This window comes from Anomaloglossus baeobatrachus, chromosome 1, assembly GCF_048569485.1.
Source record: "Anomaloglossus baeobatrachus isolate aAnoBae1 chromosome 1, aAnoBae1.hap1, whole genome shotgun sequence".
In the NCBI taxonomy this organism is placed as follows: domain Eukaryota; kingdom Metazoa; phylum Chordata; class Amphibia; order Anura; family Aromobatidae; genus Anomaloglossus; species Anomaloglossus baeobatrachus.
In genome coordinates, this window is record NC_134353.1 from 842,687,262 (window position 1) to 842,709,195 (window position 21,934).

A 21,934-nucleotide genomic window follows, 5' to 3' on the forward strand; every position below is an offset into this window, starting at 1 on the left:
TTATACTGTATGTTAAGGTGTCTATGGTTGCATAGATACAGTACAGTTTGAGTTTTCATATTTCTATAATAAGGCATCCATGTTGGTATTTTTACGGTAAGGCCTCCATGGTTGTATTTATATACAGTGTGTCCACCCATATCCTGTCCACTGCCATTAACTTGAGAACGGCGGCAGCTATAGGCATTGAAGTTGTGTCTAGGTATAGTAAAGTAGCCATGCGCTACGCAATGAAACCACCTATAGCATCACCTGGTGGAAAACAACGGAGTTAGCATTTTTATCTTGAAAACGGAACGAGTCAGAGAAAAAAGTGAATAAAAAAATTGTAGGGCATCATCAATTCAATACGAAAGAAATGCTATGATATGAAACCCATGACCCCCCCCAAAACATTGAATGCTGGTCACGCATATGGTGCTCATTTAACTTTGATGCTCAAAGTGGCCACCGTCAGCTGAAATGCACATCTGGACTCTGGATAGCATACTGTATCTTGCTGCACTTGGGCAATATGGTAGGTGACACGTTTGCACAAGCATCTGTGATACGTCGTCGTAGGTCCTGCAATGTTGGTGGAGGGGTCGTATACACCTGCTGTTTGATGTGACCTCACAGAAAGAAGTCCAGTGGGGTCAGGTCAGGTGAGCGTGGAGGCCACTCCACGCAGCCACCATACCCAGTGACTTGTAGGAAGGTCTCCATGAGGTATCGCTTCATGTCCGCAGCCTTGTGAGTTTTATATGTTCTAATCATAGCATTTCTGCATGCAAGGTGTCGATTCGTATTGAATTGATTATGCCCTACAACTTTATAATTCACTTTATTTCTCTATCTTGTTCCGTTTTTGAGATAAAAATGCTAACTCCGTTGTTTTCCACCAGGTGGCAGAATAGGTGGTTTCACTGTATAGTGCATGGCTACTTCACTATACCTAGACACCACTTCTATGCCTATAGCTGCTGCCGTTCTCAAGTTAATGGCGGTGGACAGGAAAAGGGTGGACACACTGTAGAAAGGTTTCAGTTTTCATATTAAATTTAGTAAGGTATCAATGGTCGCATTTGTACAATCGATTTTCTCTACAAATTCCACCAAGGATGGCTTTCCAATTGTGGAAATGATTTGTAGCTCAAAATATATGCATTTAAGCAAAAAATAAATTTCCCTAAAAGATGGTTAACCACTTTACGGCTCTTTTAAATGTGCCCAAATCAATCTGTATAGAGACATACAATAGTATGACTGTTCAGTTGCTACTCCATTCATATTGTAAATGTGATCAGCCGATAAACGAGTGTTCGTTAATTGATTGGCGGAGTGATATTATGTTTACACAAGCCAATGTTTGGTAAAAAAAATGTGACATTTCTAAGACATGCATATATTTGAAAGTCTCATTAATTTCAGCAGAATCCCCATAAGCATCTATGTAACATACGGAGCTCCGAACAGAGGAGAACACAGAATAAAGAGGCCTCTTTGTTCCCACAATTCCCGATAATCACAATTCGGAGAGACTCCTCACATACTGTATGTAAAGCTGTGAAGTAGCTGTGAACTACAAGGGCTTGTTCACATATTGCACTTTTTATGTGTGTTTTTTCTGCCTATTTTTCATGGGGAAAAAATTCAATATTTTACAGTATCAGCAAAATATGAACGAGATTCGGAAAAAAATCTGATTCACACAAAACATTTTTTTTTAACCTGTGGTGTTTTTTTTTTGTTTTTTTTTTAAACTCAACATTTCAATTCTTTCAGTGTTTTTACTGCAGTTTTTCCCCCATTGAGATCAAAATAGTTAAGCACCAAAAATCATAAAAAATTATATACAAAATGCATAAAAATGCACTTCATTTCCATTATAATTTTTAGGTCTTAGCCTGTATATTTCAGGCAAAAAAATGCACATGAAAAAAAGCTGTGTGTGCAGATGTGAAGAGAAACTAATACAGGATATAGCCAAGGGCACCCTTGAAATTATTCCAGAAAATGAAGAATTTCTCCCAAGAAATTTTTTGAGTGCATTAGAGAACACACACACACACACACACACACACACACACACACACACACACACACACACACACACCAAAGAAAAAGAGGCAAATTGGACATAGTTTCTCCCAAAACCCCAAAAATAGACTGGACAAAATACTTGACACCCTCAGCTTAATATTTGGTTGCACGCCCTTTGGAATAAACTGCAATCAATCACTTCCTATAACCATCAACAAGCTTCTTTCACCTCTCAACTTGAATCACTTTTCTTTTGCAAACTGCTCCAGGTCTCTCATATTTGAAGGCGCCTTCTCCCTACAGCAATTTTAAGATCTCTCCACCCATGTTCAATGGGATTTATATGCAGACTCACTGCAGCCACTTCAGAAATCTCCAGCACTTTAATTCCATCCATTTCTGGGACTTCTTGAAGTATGTTTGGGGTCATTGTTTTGCTGGAAGACCCATGACCGAGGACGCAAACCCAGCTTTCTGACACTGGCCCTACATTGCAACCCAAAATCCTTTGGAGTTTTTTATTCAGCATCGAACTACAAACTTGGACTTCTGTGAAAACTCCGTGCTCAGATTTCAGCACGGGCCCCTGTTCACTTATCACTAATTGCGACCCAAAATCCTTTGGAAATCTTCAGATTTCATGATGCTTTGCACACACTCAAGGCACCAGTGTCAGAAGCAGCAAGGCAACTTCAAAACATTTTTGAAACTCCACCGTGTATGACTTTAGGTACGGTGTTCTTTTCTTTGTACGCCTCATTCTATTACATTCCAACAGTAACTATTTGCCAAAAAGCTCTATCTTGGTTTCATCTGTCCATAAGATGCTTTCCCAGAAGGATTTTGGATTACTCAAATGCACAGCAGGGAGGTTTCATTTGCTTCAAATGACAACGTATAGTTCACACTGACACTGATGTACTCTGAGCCTGCAGATAGCTTGAATTTCTTTATAATTTGATTGGGGCTGCTTATCCACCATCCGGAGTCTCTCTTTTTTTTATTTAAATTTTGGACACCAGAATTATGGCTTCTCCTCTCCTTGGGAAAAAAATGCAAGTGTTGGAAAACTACATGAGTGACACAATCTTCCATTCTTTTTTGTCTGCCATCCACGTCCAGGGAAATTAGCTACAGTGCCATCAGTGGTAAACTTATTATGTTGTGCACCATAGACAAAGGAACATCAAGATCTCTGGAGATGGACTTGTAACCTTGAGAGTGGTGATATTTTTCAACTGTCCTCAGACAGTTCTCCTCTTTCTGTTCTCCATGCTTAGTGTGGCACACACAAAGACACAATGCAAAGAATGAGTCAACGTCTCCCCTTTTTATCTGGTCTCAGGTGTGATTTTCATATTGCTCACACTCATTACTTGCCACAGGTGAGTTTGAACGTGTATCACATGCTTAAAACAAAGTTGTTTACCACAATTTTGGACTGGTGCCAACAATGTCGTCCAGCCCATTAATGGGGTTTTGTGTGAAATTATGTCCGGTCTGCCTGTGTTTCTCATTTTTGTGTTGTTTCAATACATACAAAGGAAATAAACATGTGTGTACCGCCCAGGGGCTCGGCCGGCTGCCGAGTCGCTCGGATCCGTGCTTGTCAGTGGGTGTCTCGAGCTCCTCACGGACCCGGGGGTCACGTCACTCTGAAAGGGAGTTGCTGGCGCTACGTGTAGGGACTTCGGTGGGGAGGATTTAAGTTTGTGACGCCACCCACGGGTTGTGGTGAATAGATGGACACCACCGCTGCCGTTGACTAGGCTCCCGGGGATGGTGTTGCGCAGCTTGGTGTTGACCCCTCCGTGGGTAGGGGGATGATGGTCCCGGGAGTCCGAGGGAGGTGCTGAGGCGGGGGAATGGATGATGCACGCTGGAGTGTGGTGCGGTGTGGCGCGTGGCCCGAAGGCACTATTGTACTCACTATTACAAACACGCTGGAGTCTCTGGTAAACCAAACAAGATGGTGGACGGTGCCCGCAGCCGGCTGTGTTTTTCCCCTTTTCAGGTTGGTGGTTTCCGCCTTTCTCCTGCACCTCACTTTTGTAGAAAATAATGACTCCTATGCCTGAGCAACGGTAGTCCGCTCCCCAGCCTGATGTATGCCAGTAGAGCCCGTGTGCCCGCAGACGCTTGACCATGGGGTCTCGATGCCTGGGCGGTGGCTTTCTACCCTAATCGTTGGGCTGTTGTCTTCATTCGGGTCTTAGGTGGGAAAGGGCCTAAAGTCCAGTCCTCAATCAGTTGATTCGACTCGGTCTAGTTGTTTCTGGGCCTCGTACTGGGTCTGAGTACCTCTCCTGGTGCTCCGGTTTCCAATCGGTTCCCCGGTTCGGTTCTGGCGGGCCACTACCCGGTCCCTTAAGGTTCCACCGGCTGTAATCCCAGCTCCTGCAGGCAGCCATTACCGTCTGCCTCCTTGCCACGGTACCAGGGTTACGACCCCGGCACCGGTCAGTGTTGACGCTGCAAGCCTGACACCTCAGGCCTGCTGCCCTTGAACTTGACTCTCCACTTCACTGTCCAGACTCAACTTCAACTCCCTGTTTTGTTTCCTGTCTCAGGCCCTCCGGACTCCTAGGTGGGCATGGCCAACCGCCTGGCCCCGCCCCCTGGTGTGCCCATTGAACCCAGAGAGAGGTGACAAGTGTTTTTGTAGTTTGGCTGCTGTCACCTTATTAAGGGGGGGGGGGACAAGGTGTTTGTGTAAGGGCCTACCTGTGACCACCTGGCTAGTCCAGGGCGTCACATGTGTATAACAAAACATGTATAATTCCAACCACTTTCTGGGAGAAATACTTCATTTTCTGGAACTATTTGAAGAGTGCCAACACTTTTGGCCAAGTCTGTATGTGTTTGTTCATACTGCCGTAAGCTGCTTTATTTGAAGTTGTTTAAAGTTTTGTAAAAAAAAAACAACAAAAACACAACAAAAAACTGTAAAATTAGTTCTGTGTTTATAAACTATAGATTAAATATCTAATGTAAAACAAAAAAAGCTACAAATGCAGTTTAACATTTAATACATTTATTAAAGACCCACCAGTAGTTTCATATATAAATAAGCTAAAGCCAGTGTTATACTGCCGCTATCATGCGGATTCTAAACATACCTTTAGTTGTGAGATTGGATGTATAGTTTCTGAAATATAGGCAAGTAAAATGTGTGAAATGCACTGTTAATTGATTGATAGCAGCTACAGAATATCTAATTGGTGGGTCGGGTTTGGCTAGTTATTCCCGCCCTTGTCTGCCTGCCTCTCCTTCCTCCCCCGTACTTTCACCCTCCTTCCTCCCCCTGTCTGCCTGCTGTTCATCTTTTCCCTGTCTCTGTTATTACAGGGGGACGAAGAAAGGAGAAAGGACAGGAAGGCAGACAGGGGCGGGATTTAGTCGCAAAACCTGACCCACCTATTAGATATTCTGCAGCACGTATCAATCAAGTAACAGTGTATTTCAAAAACTTTACTTGCCTGCATTTCAGAAAGTATACATCCAAACTCACAACTAAAGGTATGTATAGAATCAGCATGATAGCACCATTCTAACCCTGGGCTTTAGTTTATATATGAAAATCATAGTGGTTGGTTCCCTTTAAATACTTTATTACATGTTCAAAAAATAGATTCTCATACACTCTTTCGCAAGGAGAATTACAGAATTACCAAAATGAGCATAAAACTAGTCTTCAAAACAATGGGCATATTGTATTTTCTTTATTAAGTATAATCTCAAAACTAGAACAGATAAAAATGGCAGACACCCAGTAATGAACATACTAAGCCAGATGTGCACACTAGAAATTTTCCCATGGGAATCTTACCTTGAGTAAATGCAATTTACCCCCAGAGCTTCTCGTACATATTAGGAAATGTTTTGTGAATAAAAAACATTGCCTTTCCCCTTCTCTTTTTAAAGACAGAGGCCCCAGACGAACTTTACTTAGCTTCCCTCTCTCTACAGATGGGACCTGGATGAGCGTACCTGGAATAGAAATATCTGTTACACACTCATAGTCCATCTTAATTTACTAATAATGATAGAGCATGCTCGACACTCCTCGATACTCAATGCAGCATTCGAATGCTCGGGTACGCTCAGTACTCGGCCTAGTATCACGGGTGCTTGGATTCGTGGCTTGGATTCGTCATTCGTGAACGATCCGACACACAAAGCTGGTTCCCTTTAGTAAATTATGGGAGACGGCATCCCAGTGAGAGACAATTGCAGACTCTGAATGGCTCTCACTGGGGGTAAAAACAAACATGTTTGGATATGTGTTTAAAAAAATAAAATCTCTCTCCACCATCCCCCGGAAATGCTCCATTTATGGCTGGCTGGATGTGGGTGGAGAGCCGAACTCTTTAATAATTGACTTCCATTATACTTGTTATTTGAGTCGAGTCTGTCAGAGCATCCAACCTGCTCAACTCAAGTAAAGAAAACTAGAGCACTTTTGTGCTCGCTCACCATTATTACTAACTGTGACACTTCTGTTAGTTAGGGAACTGAAAAAAAAAACAAAAAAATGAGCAAAAGTTGGTATACATGAAATAGGAGCATGTTCACACCATGGCAATTAAACAGACAAAACCCAAAAGAAAAATACAAAACATTAATAGTTTGATCAAAAAGTGTACAAGCCATTCCATCGGGAAAAGGTGTACCCATCAGGACAGTCGTATTCTAGTATTACAATCTTACCTTGCATCAGTGACATCAATGTAAATAAGGACAGAGAAGTACAGTGCCCCAAATGCAGCCACCAGTTCATGTAAAGCTATCTAAATGAAGTGCCTAGCTCAGAGGGAGGGAGTTTCTAGAACTAGGGAATGTGGTCCCGGTCTCTGAGCTAGGCACTTTACCAAAATAGCTGCCTATGGAGAGGATGCTGTAGTTTGAACACTCTGCTTCTCTGTCCTTAGTCTAAAGGGGAAGCTATTCTCCTTGTGGAGACTGACACACCATTACAGCTTGCCAGTGGTGAGGAGACTTTAACCACAATGCTCATCTTGGAAATATGCTAATTGTTTCTTTAGTGAGGAAGTAGACAAACTCTAGAGCCACATATTGGAGGTAACGATCCTAAAAGTCAAAACTGACCCTTTAACGAACCTTGTCATATGACTTAGGATTTATGCCACATCAGAACCTCAATTTGCAGACACAGTGTTTTGGGCTGGTTGTCCCTTATAGGTGCAAAGTATAGGATCTGATCTGGCTGTATGAGAGGCTAAGACGGGTCTAAATGGGAAGCTATTCTCCTTGCTAAGATTGACACACCATTACAGCATGCCAGTGATTAGGAGACATTAAGTCGCAATGCTACTCTGGGAAATATGCAAAATCTCAAGTCATATCAAAAGGCTAGTTAAAGAGTCACTTTTGACTTTTAGCAAAGGGAGATAATTGAGTCCTGCACCACTGCACATTACCTGCAGTAACGTCTGCGGTATCGCCTGTGCCCGAGTCCGGGTGGAGAGCCTGGAAAGTCCAACAATCCAGGAGCGGGGTGCTCGTCATAGAACAAAATCCATGGATAAAGGTGAGAATAAAGGATGACCGCACTCTGTCCGCTGTGAAGGATTTTCTTTTATTCAAACACGTGCATAGTAGAAAGCCGGAGGCACACTGTGAGCTGGCTCCTCAAGACTGGACGACGGCCGTTTCGCCCACAAATTGGGCTTCCACGGGTCCACCTGAGGTGGACCCGTGGAAGCCCAATTTGTGGGCGAAACGGCCGTCGTCCAGTCTTGAGGAGCCAGCTCACAGTGTGCCTCCGGCTTTCTACTATGCACGTGTTTGAATAAAAGAAAATCCTTCACAGCGGACAGAGTGCGGTCATCCTTTATTCTCACCTTTATCCACTTTTGACTTTTAGGATCGCTACCTCCAATATGTGGCTCTAGAGTTGGTCTACTTCCTCACTAAAGAGACAATTTGCATATTTCCCAGATAAGCATTGTGGTTAAAGTCTCCTTATCACTGGCAAGCTGTAATGGTGTGTCAGTCACCGCAAGGAGAATAGCTTCCCCATTAGATTAAAGGTACCGTCACACTAAGCAACATCGCTAGCAACATCGCTGCTGAGGCACAACTTGCTAGCGATGTTGCTGTGTGTGACATCCAGCAACAACCTGGCCCCTGCTGTGAGGTCGTTGGTTGTTGCTGAATGTCCTGGGCCATTTTTTAGTTGTTGATCTCCCGCTGTGAAGCACACATTGCTGTGTGTGACAGCGACAGAGCAACAACTGAATGTGCGGGGAGCAGGAGCCAGCTTCTGCGGACGCTGGTAACCACGGTAGACAGTGGGTAACCAAAAAGCCCTTACCTTGGTTACCCGATATTTACCTTCGTTACCAGCGTCCGCCGCTCTCAGCTGTCAGTGCCGGCTCCTGCTCCTTGCACACATAGCCAGACTACACATCGGGTAATTAACCCGATGTGTACTGTGGCTAGGAGTGCAGGGAGCAGGAGCCGGCACTGACAGCTGAGAGCGGCGGACGCTGGTAACGAAGGTAAATATCGGGTAACCAAGGTAAGGGCTTCTTGGTTACCCGCTGTTTACCGTGGTTACTAGCGTCCGCAGAAGCCGGCTCCTGCTGCCTGCACACGTAGCAGAGTACACCTCGGGTAATTAACCCAATGTGTACTGTGGCTAGGTGTGCAGGGAGCCAGCACTAAGCGGTGTGCGCTGGTAACCAAGGTAAATATCGGGTTGGTTACCCGATATTTACCTTAGTCACCAAGCACAGCATGCTTCCACGTGTAGCGACGCTCCAGCGATCCTTGCCAGGTCAGGTTGCTGGTGGGATCGCTGGAGCATCGCTTAGTGTGACATCTCACCAGCGACCTCCTAGCAACTTACCAGCGATCCGTATCAGGTTGTATCGTTGTTGGGATCGCTGGTAAGTTGTTTAGTGTGACTGAGCCTTAAGGGCAGAGACGCACAGTGCTCAAACTACAGCAACCTCTCCATGGGCAGCTATCTATCTATGTAGTTTGAGCACTGTGCTTCTGAGGCTATTGAACTTGCTGCAGTTTTTCAATGTCTTTTTTTAAAATGTGGTGCCCAACTGGACACAGTATTCCAGATGAGGACTGACCAAAGGGGAGTAGAGCGGAATAATTCCTTCATGTGATTTAGACTTTATTCTTCTCTTAATACATCTCATAACGGTGTTTGCCTTTTTTTGCTGCTGCATTACATTGTTTACTCAAGTGTAGTCTGTGATCTATTAGTATACCCAAGTCTATATCATACATGCTGTTGCTTAGCTTTATATCTCTCATTCTGTAAATGTTCTTTGAATTTTTCTTGCCCAGATGTGGAATTTTGCATTTCTCTTTGTTAAATACCATCCTATTAGTTGTTGCCCATTGTTCCAGCTTATCTAGAGCCTTGTAAATCCTTTAGCTGGGTTCACACATAGCGACAACGACGTCGCTGTTACGTCACCATTTTCTGGGACGCAACAGCGACCTTGTAAGTCGCTGTTATGATCGCTGCTTAGTTGTCAAACACAGCAGAAGCAGCAGCGATCATAACGAAACGTGTCGCTGTGCAACATGTGAAGAGTGCAGGGAGCTGCGCACACTGCTTAGCGCTGACTCCCTGAACTCCTAGCTACAGTACACATCGGGTTAATTACCCGATGTGTACTGCAGCTACATGTGCAGAGAGCAGGGAGCCGGCAGCACAGGCAGCGTGAGAGTGGTGGACACTGGTAACGAAGGTAAATATCGGGTAACCAGGGAAAGGTCTTCCCCTGGTTACCCGATGTTTACCCTGGTTACAGCTTACCGCAGCTGCCAGACGCTGGCTCCTGCTCCCTGCTCACTTCATTTCGTCGCTCTCCCGCTGTCACACACAGCGATGTGTGCTTCACAGCGGGAGAGCTACGACCAAAAAATGAAGCTGGACACTCAGCAACGACTGGCGACCTCACAGCAGGGGCCAGGTCGTTGCTGGATGTCACACACGGGACGTCGCTGCAACGTCACAGAAAATGGTGACGTACCAGCGACATCGTTGTCGTCGTCGCTGTGTGTGAATCCAGCTTTTCTCTGTCTTTTCTAGTGTTCCCTATCTAGCCTAGCTTTGGACCAACTGCAAATTTAATTAGCTTATCCACAGTTCCCTTATCTAGATAATTTATAAAAATGTTGAACAACACTGGGGAAGACAGAGCCTTCTGGTACCCCACTTGAAACACACTTCCAATTGGATGTGCAATCATTTATTACCACTCTTTTACTACGATCACTGAGCCAGTTAAGAATCCACCTTGCCAATCCCATACTTGAGTCATTTTTTTCAATAATGAATAATTTTTATCAAATGATTTGCTGAAGTTCAGATATAATATATCTACTACATTTTCCTGATCCACCTAGTCAGTGATTCCATGATAGAGGGAAATTAGATTAGTTTGTCTCACTAAGCAATATCACTAGCGACATCGCTGCTGAGGCACGACTTTTGTGACGTAGCAGCGATGTTGCTAGTGATGTTGATGTGTGTGACATCCAGCGACAACCTGGCCCCTGCTGTGAGCTCGCTGGTTGTTGCTGAATGTCCTGGACCATTTTTTAGTTGTTGCTCTCCCGCTGTGAAGCACACATCGCTGTGTGTGACAGCGAGAGAGCAAGAACTGAATGTGCAGGCAGCAGGGAGCCGGCTTCTGCGGACGCTGGTAACCACGGTAAACATCGGGTAACCAAGAAGCCCTTACCTTGGTTACCCAATATTTACCTTCGTTACCAGCGTCTGCCGCTCTCACGCTGCCAGTGCCGGCTCCCTGCTCTCTGCACACGTAGCTGGAGTACACATCGGGTAATTAACCCGATGTGTACTGTGGCTAGGAATGTTGCTGCATTGTGGTAAAGATTCGGCGTGGTTTGACGATTTCCCTCAAACACCTCGGTCCAGCTACACCCAAAGATCTTCAGATGTGGCAACTCTTCACTTTTCCCAGAATACACCGAAAAATATGCAAATTACCTTCCTCGATGCTTCATGTCCTAGTTTGAAAAATTTCCACTCACCATTGTATCGGTGCTCACACAGCAACCATGTCTATAAATGGAATGTCTGGTTTGGCCTTTTATCCTAAGTTGTGTAGCAAGGTCCTTCATAGGGTCACTATTGACTTTTAGGATTGCTACTTCCAATAATTTGTACTACTATAATTACTGTTCTGTTCCTCTCTAAAGAGGTTTTTTACATATTTAAATTCCCAAAGGAGCACTTAATAGCCTGTAAGTCTCCTCATGCTCAATTGGCAATTTCCACAAGGTCATTCTTAACCCATTAGATCTCTACATGCACACTCGTACTTAGAAGGCTGTGAGTCATTTATTGCACTGCCCACTTGACTTCTAAGCCCATAATGGACAGGGGTTTAAAAAAAGATAATGCAAGTTATACTGGATTTTTTCCCACAAAAAGAGATGAGCGAACCCGCAGACGTTTGGGTCTGGCCAGACTTAAAAATAAAAAAAAGTCTGGTTCGGGACTGGACTTGAACCCAAACATCTGCCCGGATGCCAAACCCCATATAACCCTACAGGGACCCAAACATTACCTGTAAAATAAAAGGGTTAAACCAGGAGCAATATACTTACCGAGCCTCCTGCTCGGCTGTAATGTTACTTTGGGGTGTGCTCATCAGTCCTCATGCATATTCACTGCTTTCCCAGCCCACCGGTGGTTCCAATTGGCTGCCCTTAGACCCTCTCTAACAGCAGCTGTGATTGGTTGGAATCACAGGCGGGAGGCTTGGTAAGTATATTTTCCTGCTTTAACCCTTTTTTTTTTTTTAATTATTATTATTATTATCCGGGTGGCCGAACACGACCTGTAACATGGACTTCCCTGAGAAGTCTGTGTCCGTGTCCAGGTCCCGAATACCAGCTGTTCGGTACGGACGCCAAACTTTACGTTTCAGGTTTGCTCATCACTACCCACAAACCTAAATATCAATCTGTTCACCTTCTCCTGCTCTATACTAAGCTGCCTACAAGTTATAAGGTATTAAAAGGAATGATTTAGTGATTTTTTTACAGGCATAAAGTTCAGTCTAGCCTTAGGAGGACATTGTTAAAATAAGGTATTTCCTCAATAACATGAATGAACTGTGGAACTGTCTGTTGAGCGACGTGCAACAGTGACCCAAGTGTTAAAAAGTCAAAAGCACAAAAAAGACTAATAAATTGTTAATAGACAATCTAGACCGTAAATACATCATTGCTGCATATATGCCTATCTCCAAACATATCACATCAGACCACATCTGGAATATGTTTACCCAGCTATAGCTTAGACATGTGTGGTACGAAGCTCTAACACTCTCTACACATACTGTATCTACAGTACACACACACACACACACACATACATTGTGTGTGTATTATATATACACACACACACACACACATACACATTTATACACACATTCTCACACAAACACATACACCCATACACCCATAAATACACACACACGCTGTCCAGTATATAAGTATATATACATGGTGTGAGGATAAAATGCATTTTTTAACCAATGGATTATGTGCAATCTGATTGCGTGATATATTCCTCAGAATGTAGGGGCTAAAATGACAATCTTGTCCAATCCTACTGCTCACACAACTTCTGTATTTTTATTACTGTTAATGTTTGGAGAAGATTAGAATAATGGGGGTGACACTATGCATTCCATGATTAAGACCTATTCAGGTTGAAACGCGTAGGAAACAGCTCCTCTGTCTTGCCTCTCTATTTTTGTCTTGCTTGGATGGAATATTAATATTTTTATTACCAATAAAGAAACTGTTTTTTAAGAAAATTCTACTTTCTCCTGAAGTTGCTGGAATTTCTTCCTTTCTTCAGGTGACACTATGGAGGTACAAGAAACCCGAAATGACAGGAGAATAGTACACAAAGTGATCCCCACTGTGAATAACCAAATTTGGAATTTACTATTTATATAGTTGCCAAATTGCTTAGAAATCCTTGAAGACATGTCTACCATGAGATGACTTCACGCGTTTTCCAAAAAGATCTGGATTATGCCAAAAAAATAATATTGTGACTCCAGAGCTGCAGGCCCAAAAATGACCAAAATATAAGTGTAGTTCCCGTGAATGTGACTGCAAAGTCCTATAACTTACTACACGTCATACACTACAATGATACAGTCCAAGCATAAAATAGTAAAAACTTACCTTGGCGTATAAATGTTTGGCTCGTATCTAGTAATATATCGCAGCCCTCCACAATCATTCTTTCAATGGACAGGTTTTTTCGGATGTTTTCTGTGTCGCTGACTTCATCGTGCATTACCCTGTATAGCACAATCTATAATGAATGATTTGTCTATATAGCAGAATAACATTAAAAAAGCTTTAAAAAGTTTATATGGCCAACACTTATCACCTTCCCAAACATGCACACATTAAAGAATGATCTTTGGCAACCAGGAGAAGCTTAGGTCATCTTAACATGAAGTTTAATAATATTTTATATGCCAAAAAAAATCCTAAATTACCTATAGTGGCAACTGTACACCATGTGTAGAGTAGGGGGATTTGGAGCTGTGCATCAGGCTCACGAGCAGCGATATGTGCAGCACTCGGGGAAAAGAGTACGCTGGTCATTCCCACATGCCCCGGTCACTATGATTGATAAGGGTCTCTGTATATTATATATATCTGCCAATTAATGTTAGAGTAAGGGGTACTTTGCACACTATGACATCGCAAGCCGATGGTAGCGATGCCGAGCGCGATAGTCCCCGACCCCGTCGCAGCTGCGATATCTTGTGATAGCTGCCGTAGCAAACATTATCGCTACGGCAGCTTCACATGCACTCACCTGCCCTGCGACGTCGCTCTGGCCGGCGATCCGCCTCCTTCCTAAGGGGGCGGGTCGTGCGGCGTCATAGCGACGTCACACGGCAGGCAGCCAATAGAAGCAGAGGGGCGGAGATGAGCGGGATGTAAACATCCCGCCCACTTTCTTCCTTCCTCATTGCAGCCGGGACGCAGGTAAGGAGATGTTCCTTGCTCCTTCGGCTTCACACACAGCGATGTGTGCTGCCGCAGGAACGAGGAACAACATCGTAACATTGGTCCTTCCGAAATTATGGAAATGACCGACACTACACCAATGATACAATTGAAACTTTTGCGCTCGTTAATCGTATTAAAAATGATTTACATACTCAGATGTCGACAGCGACGCCAGATGTGCGTCACTTTCGATTTGACCCCACCGACATCGCAGCTGCGATGTCGTAGTGTGCAAAGTACCCCTAAGAATCAGAGGGGAATCCTTGAGCGGATACTCTTTTCCCATCCTAGCATACAAAGCTAGATGTGATATCAATGACAGTCTTCTCTAAAACACAGCAGCACTTAGTGCCATTTGGCACATGTGAACGTACCACTGTCGTTATGCCATGTGGTAAATTAATACACCGGTAAGACTGTGCAAATTCAGCAGTTGAATATTATTCAGTAGGATCATGGGACCTGTCACTACATTCAATTATCCTGTAAGAACCATGATGAACCAATGGGAAAATCGTACATTAATTACGTGTGCGTTTGTCTCAGAGCTTGCCGAGGATTGGGATTTGGTATTGTTGTAAGAATATACAGTATAGACCAAAAGTTTGGACACACCATTCTCATTCAAAGAGTTTTCTTTATTTTCATGACTCTAAAAATTGTAGATTCACATTGAAGACATCAAAACTATGAATGAAAACATGTGGTATGAAATACTTAAAAAAGTGTGAACAACTGAAAATATGTCTTATATTCTAGGTTCTTCAAAGTAGCCACTTTTTACTTTGATTACTGCTTTGCACACTCTTGGCATTCTCTTGATGAGCTTCAAGAGGTAGTCACCGGAAATGGTTTTCCAACAGTCTTGAAGGAGTTCCCAGAAATGCTTAGCACTTGTTGGCCCTTTTGCCTTCACTCGGCGGTCCAGATCACCCCAAACCATCTCGATTGGGTTCAGGTCTGGTGACTGTGGAGGCCAGGTCATCTGGCGTAGCACACCATCACTCTCCTTCTTCGTCAAATAGCCCTTACACAGCCTGGAGGTGTGTTATGGGGTCATTGTCCTGTTGAAAAATAAATGATGGTCCAACTAAACGCAAACTGGATGAAATAGCATGCCGCTGCAAGATGCTGTGGTAGCCATGCTGGTTCTGTATGCCTTCAATTTTTAAGGCATACAGTGTCACCAGCAAAGCACCCCTACACCGTTACACTTCCTCCTCCATGCTTCACGGTGGGACCCAGGCATGTAGAGTCCATCCGTTCACTTTTTCTACAAAGACACGGTGGTTGGACCCAAAGATCTCAAATTTGGACTCATCAGACCAAAGCACAGATTTCCACTGGTCTAATGTCCATTCCTTATGTTCTTTAGCCCAAACAAGTCTCTTCTGCTTGTTGCCTGTCCTTAGCAGTGGTTTTCTAGCAGCTATTTTACCATGAAGGCTGCTGCACAAAGTCTCCTCTTAATAGTTGTTCTAGAGATGAGAAGGTGTGTCCAAACGTTTGGTCTCTACTGTATACAACTGTAGGGGTATCACTGCAGTAATGGCTAAACGGGGTATAGCTGCTTTAACGACTATACAGGGAATTGTAGCAGTAATATTTATACGCGGTATCGCTGTAGTGATGACTAAACGGGGTATCGCTGCATTAATGGCTATACAGCGTATGCTGTAGTAATGGCTATAAGGGGAATTGTTGTAGCAATAGTTATACAGGGTATCACTGCAGTAACGGCTATATAGGGCAGCACTGCAGTAATGGTTATATAGGGGAGCACTGCAGTAATTGCTATATAGGGCAGCACTGCAGTAATGGCTATATAGGGCAGCACTGCAGTAATGGCTATATAGGGCAGCACTGCAGTAATGGCTATATAGGGCAGCACTGCAGTAATGGCTATATAGGGCAACACTGCAGTAATAGCTATATAGGGCAGCACTGCAGTAATAGCTATATAGGGCAGCACTGCAGTAATAGCTATATAGGGCAGCACTGGCTATATGTGGTACCACTGCAGTAATGGCTATATGGAGTATCGCAGTAATGGTTATATAAGGTATCGCTGTAGTAATGGCTATACAGAAAATTGCTGCAATAATGGATATATGGGGTATCGCTGCAGTAAGTAATGAGTATATGGGGTATTGCAGTAATGAGTATACGGAGTATCGCTGCAGTAATGGCTATTTGGGGTATCGTTACAGTAATGGCTACACGGGGTATCGCTGCAGTAATGGCTATATGGGGTATCACTGCAGTAATGGCTATATGGGGTATCGCAGTAATGGCTATACGGAGTATCGCTGCAGTAATGAGTATACGGGGTATCGCTGCAGTAATGAGTATACGGGGTATCGCTGCAGTTATGAGTATACGGGGTATTGCTGCAGTAATGAGTATACGGGGGTATCGCTGCAGTAATGAGTATACGGGGTATCGCTGCAGTTATGAGTATACGGGGTATTGCTGCAGTAATGAGTATACGGGGGTATCGCTGCAGTAATGAGTATACGGGGTATCGCTGCAGTAATGAGTATACGGGGTATCGCTGCAGTAATGAGTATACGGGGTATCGCTGCAGTAATGAGTATACGGGGTATCGCTGCAGTAATGAGTATACGGGGGTATCGCTGCAGTAATGAGTATACGGGGTATCGCTGCAGTAATGAGTATACGGGGGTATCGCTGCAGTTATGAGTATACGGGGTATTGCTGCAGTAATGAGTATACGGGGGTATCGCTGCAGTTATGAGTATACGGGGTATCGCTGCAGTAATGAGTATACGGGGTATTGCTGCAGTAATGAGTATACGGGGGTATCGCTGCAGTAATGAGTATACGGGGTATCGCTGCAGTAATGAGTATACGGGGTATCGCTGCAGTAATGAGTATACGGGGGTATCGCTGCAGTAATGAGTATACGGGGTATCGCTGCAGTAATGAGTATACGGGGGTATCGCTGCAGTTATGAGTATACGGGGTATTGCTGCAGTAATGAGTATACGGGGGTATCGCTGCAGTTATGAGTATACGGGGTATCGCTGCAGTAATGAGTATACGGGGTATTGCTGCAGTAATGAGTATACGGGGGTATCGCTGCAGTAATGAGTATACGGGGTATCGCTGCAGTAATGAGTATACGGGGTATCGCTGCAGTAATGAGTATACGGGGGTATCGCTGCAGTAATGAGTATACGGGGTATCGCTGCAGTAATGAGTATACGGGGGTATCGCTGCAGTTATGAGTATACGGGGTATTGCTGCAGTAATGAGTATACGGGGGTATCGCTGCAGTTATGAGTATACGGGGTATCGCTGCAGTAATGAGTATACGGGGTATTGCTGCAGTAATGAGTATACGGGGGTATCGCTGCAGTAATGAGTATACGGGGTATCGCTGCAGTAATGAGTATACGGAGTATCGCTGCAGTAATGAGTATACGGGGTATCGCTGCAGTAATGAGTATACGGGGTATCGCTGCAGTAATGAGTATACGGGGTATTGCTGCAGTAATGAGTATACGGGGGTATCGCTGCAGTAATGAGTATACGGGGGTATCGCTGCAGTAATGAGTATACGGGGTATCGCTGCAGTAATGAGTATACGGGGGTATCGCTGCAGTAATGAGTATACGGGGTATCGCTGCAGTAATGAGTATATGGAGTATCGCTGCAGTAATGAGTATACGGGGTATCGCTGCAGTAATGAGTATACGGAGTATCGCTGCAGTAATGAGTATACGGGGTATCGCTGCAGTAATGAGTATACGGAGTATCGCTGCAGTAATGAGTATACGGGGTATCGCTGCAGTAATGAGTATACGGAGTATCGCTGCAGTAATGGCTATTTGGGGTATCGTTACAGTATTGGCTACACGGGGTATCGCTGCAGTAATGGCTATTTGGGGTATCGTTACAGTATTGGCTGCACGGGGTATTACTGCAGTAATGGCGATGACTATAATGTTTTGCTACATTAAAACAGGTTAGATAGTATAAAGGTGAAATAACAGATTATATCAGTTGGGAATAAAAATTTTCTTTTAATAGATATGTGTATAGGGACCAGCCAAATGAGAATGTCACAGCATATTCGAACATACTGTATATTTATTACAACAATTATCATGCTAACTTGCAGGATTTTCATGCCGTTAACAAGACCTTCATGTCCCCAGACTGACTACCAGCATATGGCTCTGCTATTTACTGCCAAATTGCTAAGGTTACACATAAACTGTGATACCCATATATGTGGGTTCTTAATGTAGCACAGCACGAGTTTTGGGACTTGTCCAAACCAATCTATTCTTTCAATCAAAACAGAGATAGATAATAATGCCTGAGGATAGCATGCAGAGAATAAAGAAAACACAAAGTAGAATGAATGTATATATGTACACTACAGTTCAAACGTTTGGGGTCACCCAGACAATTTTGTATTTTCCATGAAAAATCTTTCATGAGCTGCATAATGAATAGAAAATATAGTCCAGACATTGACGAGGTTAGAAATAATGATTTTTACTTGAAATAATAATTTTCTCCTTCAAACTTTGCTTTTGTCACAGAATGCTCCATTTGCAGCAATTCCAGCTTTGCAGACCTTTGGCATTCTAGCTGTTAATTTGCTGAGGTAATCTGGAGATATTTCACCCCATGCTTCCAGAAGACCCTCCCACAAGTTGCATTGGCTTGATGGGCACTTTTTGCGTACCATACGGTCAAGCTGCTCCTACAACAGCTCAATAGGGTTTAGATCTGGTGATTGGGCTGGCCACTCCATTACAGATAGAATACCAGCTGGCTGCTTCTTTCCTAAATAGTTCATGCATAATTTTGAGTTGTGCTTTGGGTCATTGTCCTGTTGTAGGATGAAATTGGCTCCAATCAAGCGATGTCCACAGGGTATGGCATGGCGTTGCAAAATTGAGTGATAGCCTTCCTTATTCAAAATCCCTTTTATATTGTACAAATCTCCCACTTTACCAGCACTAAAGCAACCCCAGACCATCACATTACCTCCACCATGCTTGACAGATGACATCAGGCACTCTTCCAGCATCTTTTCAGTAGTTCTGCGTCTCACAAATGTTCTTCTGTGTGATCCAAACACCTCAAACTTCGATTCGTCTGTCTATAACACTTTTTTCCAATCTTCCTCTGTCCAATGTTTGTGTTCTTTTGCACATATTAATCTTTTCCTTTTATTAGCCAGTCTCAGATATGGCTTTTTCTTTGCCACTCTGCCCTGAAGGCCAGCATCCCCGAGTCACCTCTTCACTGTAGATGTTGACACTAACGTTTTGCAGGTACTATTTAATGAAGCTGCCAGTTGAGGACCTGTGAGGCGTCGATTTCTCAAAACAGAGATTCTAATGTACTTATCTTGTTGCTCAATTGTGCAGAAACGGATCCCACTTCTCTTTCTACTCTGGTTAGAGCCAGTTTGTCAGTTTGTGCTCTCCTCTGAAGGGAGTAGTACACACCATTGTAGGAAATCTTCAGTTTCTTGGCAATTTCTCACATGAAATATCCTTAATTTCTAAGAACAAAAATAGACTGTCAAGTTTCACATGAAAGTTCTCTTTTTCTGGCCATTTTGAGAGTTTAATGGAACCAACAAATGTAATGCCCCAGATTCTCAACTAGCTCAAAGGAAGGTCAGTTTTATAGCGTCTCTAATCAGCAAAACTGTTTTCAGCTAAGCGAACATACTTGCACAAGAGTTTTCAAGGGATTTGTAAACATCCATTAGCCTTCTAACACAGCAAACACAATGTACCATTAGAACACTGGAGTGGTGGTTGTTGGAAATGGGTCTCTATACACCTATGTAGATATTGCATTTAAAACCAGATGTTTGCAGCTAGAATAGTCATTTAGCACATTAACAATGTATTGAGTGTATTTATTTAATTTAATGTTAGCTTCATTGGAAAACAAATGATTTTCTTTCAAAAATAAGGAAATATCTAAGTGACCCTACACTTTTGAATTTTAGTGTGTGTATGTGAGTGTCAGTGTGTGTGTGTGTGTGTGTGTGTGTGTATACACACAGTCTTAGTATATATTTTTGTACAGTGATAATTTTCATCATTATCCACCAATACAATGGATCTGAAACAAAATAATGAGCATGTGACTAAAGTGAAAAAACAGATTAGGTGAATGCCTTGGCCACTGAAGAATCTTCCATTACTACCGTAGTTGCATTGTGGTTTGTTTTGGTCATTATCCATGTTTACTGTAAAGCTGTATTATCAGTCTTATAGCACTGGACAGAATCTGAGCAGAATGTAAATCTATATACATTTCATCCTATTCATCTTGCTACCCAGTTCCATTTACCATCAGCATGAAATGGCCATCGATTGGGGCAGACCAGAGTACACTATGCATACTATAGATATTTTGTCATACCATGCCTGATGAAGGGACCTGAGATGTCTTGAAAGCTTGCTTTATAACATCCTATTTTATTTTAGTTAGCCATTAAAAAGGTATCACAACTACAAAACTATAATTTTGTTTCTCACAATGAGAGCAATCAATCACTATGCATACTGAATAACACTGTTCTACAGCCAAACTGGTTCAGAGACGAAAACCGTTGAACATAGCTAACTTTCTGGTGCAGAAGACAAATGTGAAGCTTAAATTTGCTGATAGTCCCTAACTTTCAAAATCCTGAGAAGGTTGTAATTGCGTAGGAATCCTTTCATGCAGGCTTATAGAAAAAGTGTGTCTTTATAATTTCATCATCATTATAGCATTGTTAGTAACTAGTCTAGTTTATTGAGTCTTCGGTATTCTATGATCTTAGGATGACCAAACGCACGCCAACTCAGCTCCGATGACTTAATCCTAATTACAGTTGCATCACCTACTTTTATAAATGCTTTCTGTATAAGGTATACAGTTTTCACATTTCTTAGCTTACTTTCTTAGCATATTGACATCATTCTATATGTTTTTTTCAACTGTACCTCATTTTTGCATTAACACAGCGGACAGTGTTTGCTACATATGAGGAGATGCACAAATAACTTTTGTGTCACAAAGGTAAAGATTGACTACCATGATAAGGAAAGCCTACAACCTATATTTTGGCTGCAGAATAGGCGATCAGGACAACAGTTGGGCTCCACACATATACTGCAATAGATGTACATCCCATCTTACCCCGTGGTTGCATGGTAAGAGGCAATCCATGCATTTTACAATCCCAATGATATGTAGAGAGCCAATTGATCACACTACCAACTGCTATTTCTGCATAATACCCCCATTAGGAATGGAGTTTCAAGGAAGATGAAGTGGACTTTCCAGTAACATTCCATCTGGAATTTGCCTAGTACCACATACAGAAGAACTGCCAGTCCCAAAAGCACCAGAAACATTTTCAGTCAAGTCAAGTGAGGAAGAAGGCATCGTCATGAAGCATCTTCGTTTCAGGACCTAGACTTTCTGTCAGCAACCTCAACTGAACCACATCCTATAACACAAAGTGAACTGTACACTCTTGTCAGAGATTTGGATCTGCCCAATAGTAAGGCCGAGCTCTTAGGTTCCAGGCTACAGGTTTGAAATCTTCTAACGGGCAATGGTCGATTTTCTTTGTTTCACAGCCATGATAAAGATCATATCCAATACTTCTTCATGGAAGGCGATCTTGTGACATGCAACAACATCAACAGTTTAATGGAAGATCTGATGTAAGTCATAATCAAGAGTAATGAAAGTCTCTTCATCGATTCGACCTAAACAAGCCTAAAAGCCGTCTGGATGCATAATGGCGATGCACTACACCTTCAATTCCAGTTAA

At 43.1% G+C, this 21,934-nt stretch overlaps 1 protein-coding gene across 1 annotated transcript in view; it reads right to left on the reverse strand.

The window, feature by feature from the left end:
• RASGRF2 (Ras protein specific guanine nucleotide releasing factor 2) overlaps window positions 1–21,934 on the reverse strand; it is a 429,820-nt gene that overhangs the window by 94,413 nt on the left and 313,473 nt on the right. The window contains exons 9-10 of the mRNA XM_075325142.1: window positions 13,255–13,373; window positions 5,852–6,012 (exon numbers count right to left, since the gene is read on the reverse strand). Of these exons, the coding sequence (XP_075181257.1) occupies window positions 5,852–6,012; window positions 13,255–13,373 (280 nt within the window). The remainder of the gene's footprint in view (window positions 1–5,851; window positions 6,013–13,254; window positions 13,374–21,934) is intronic.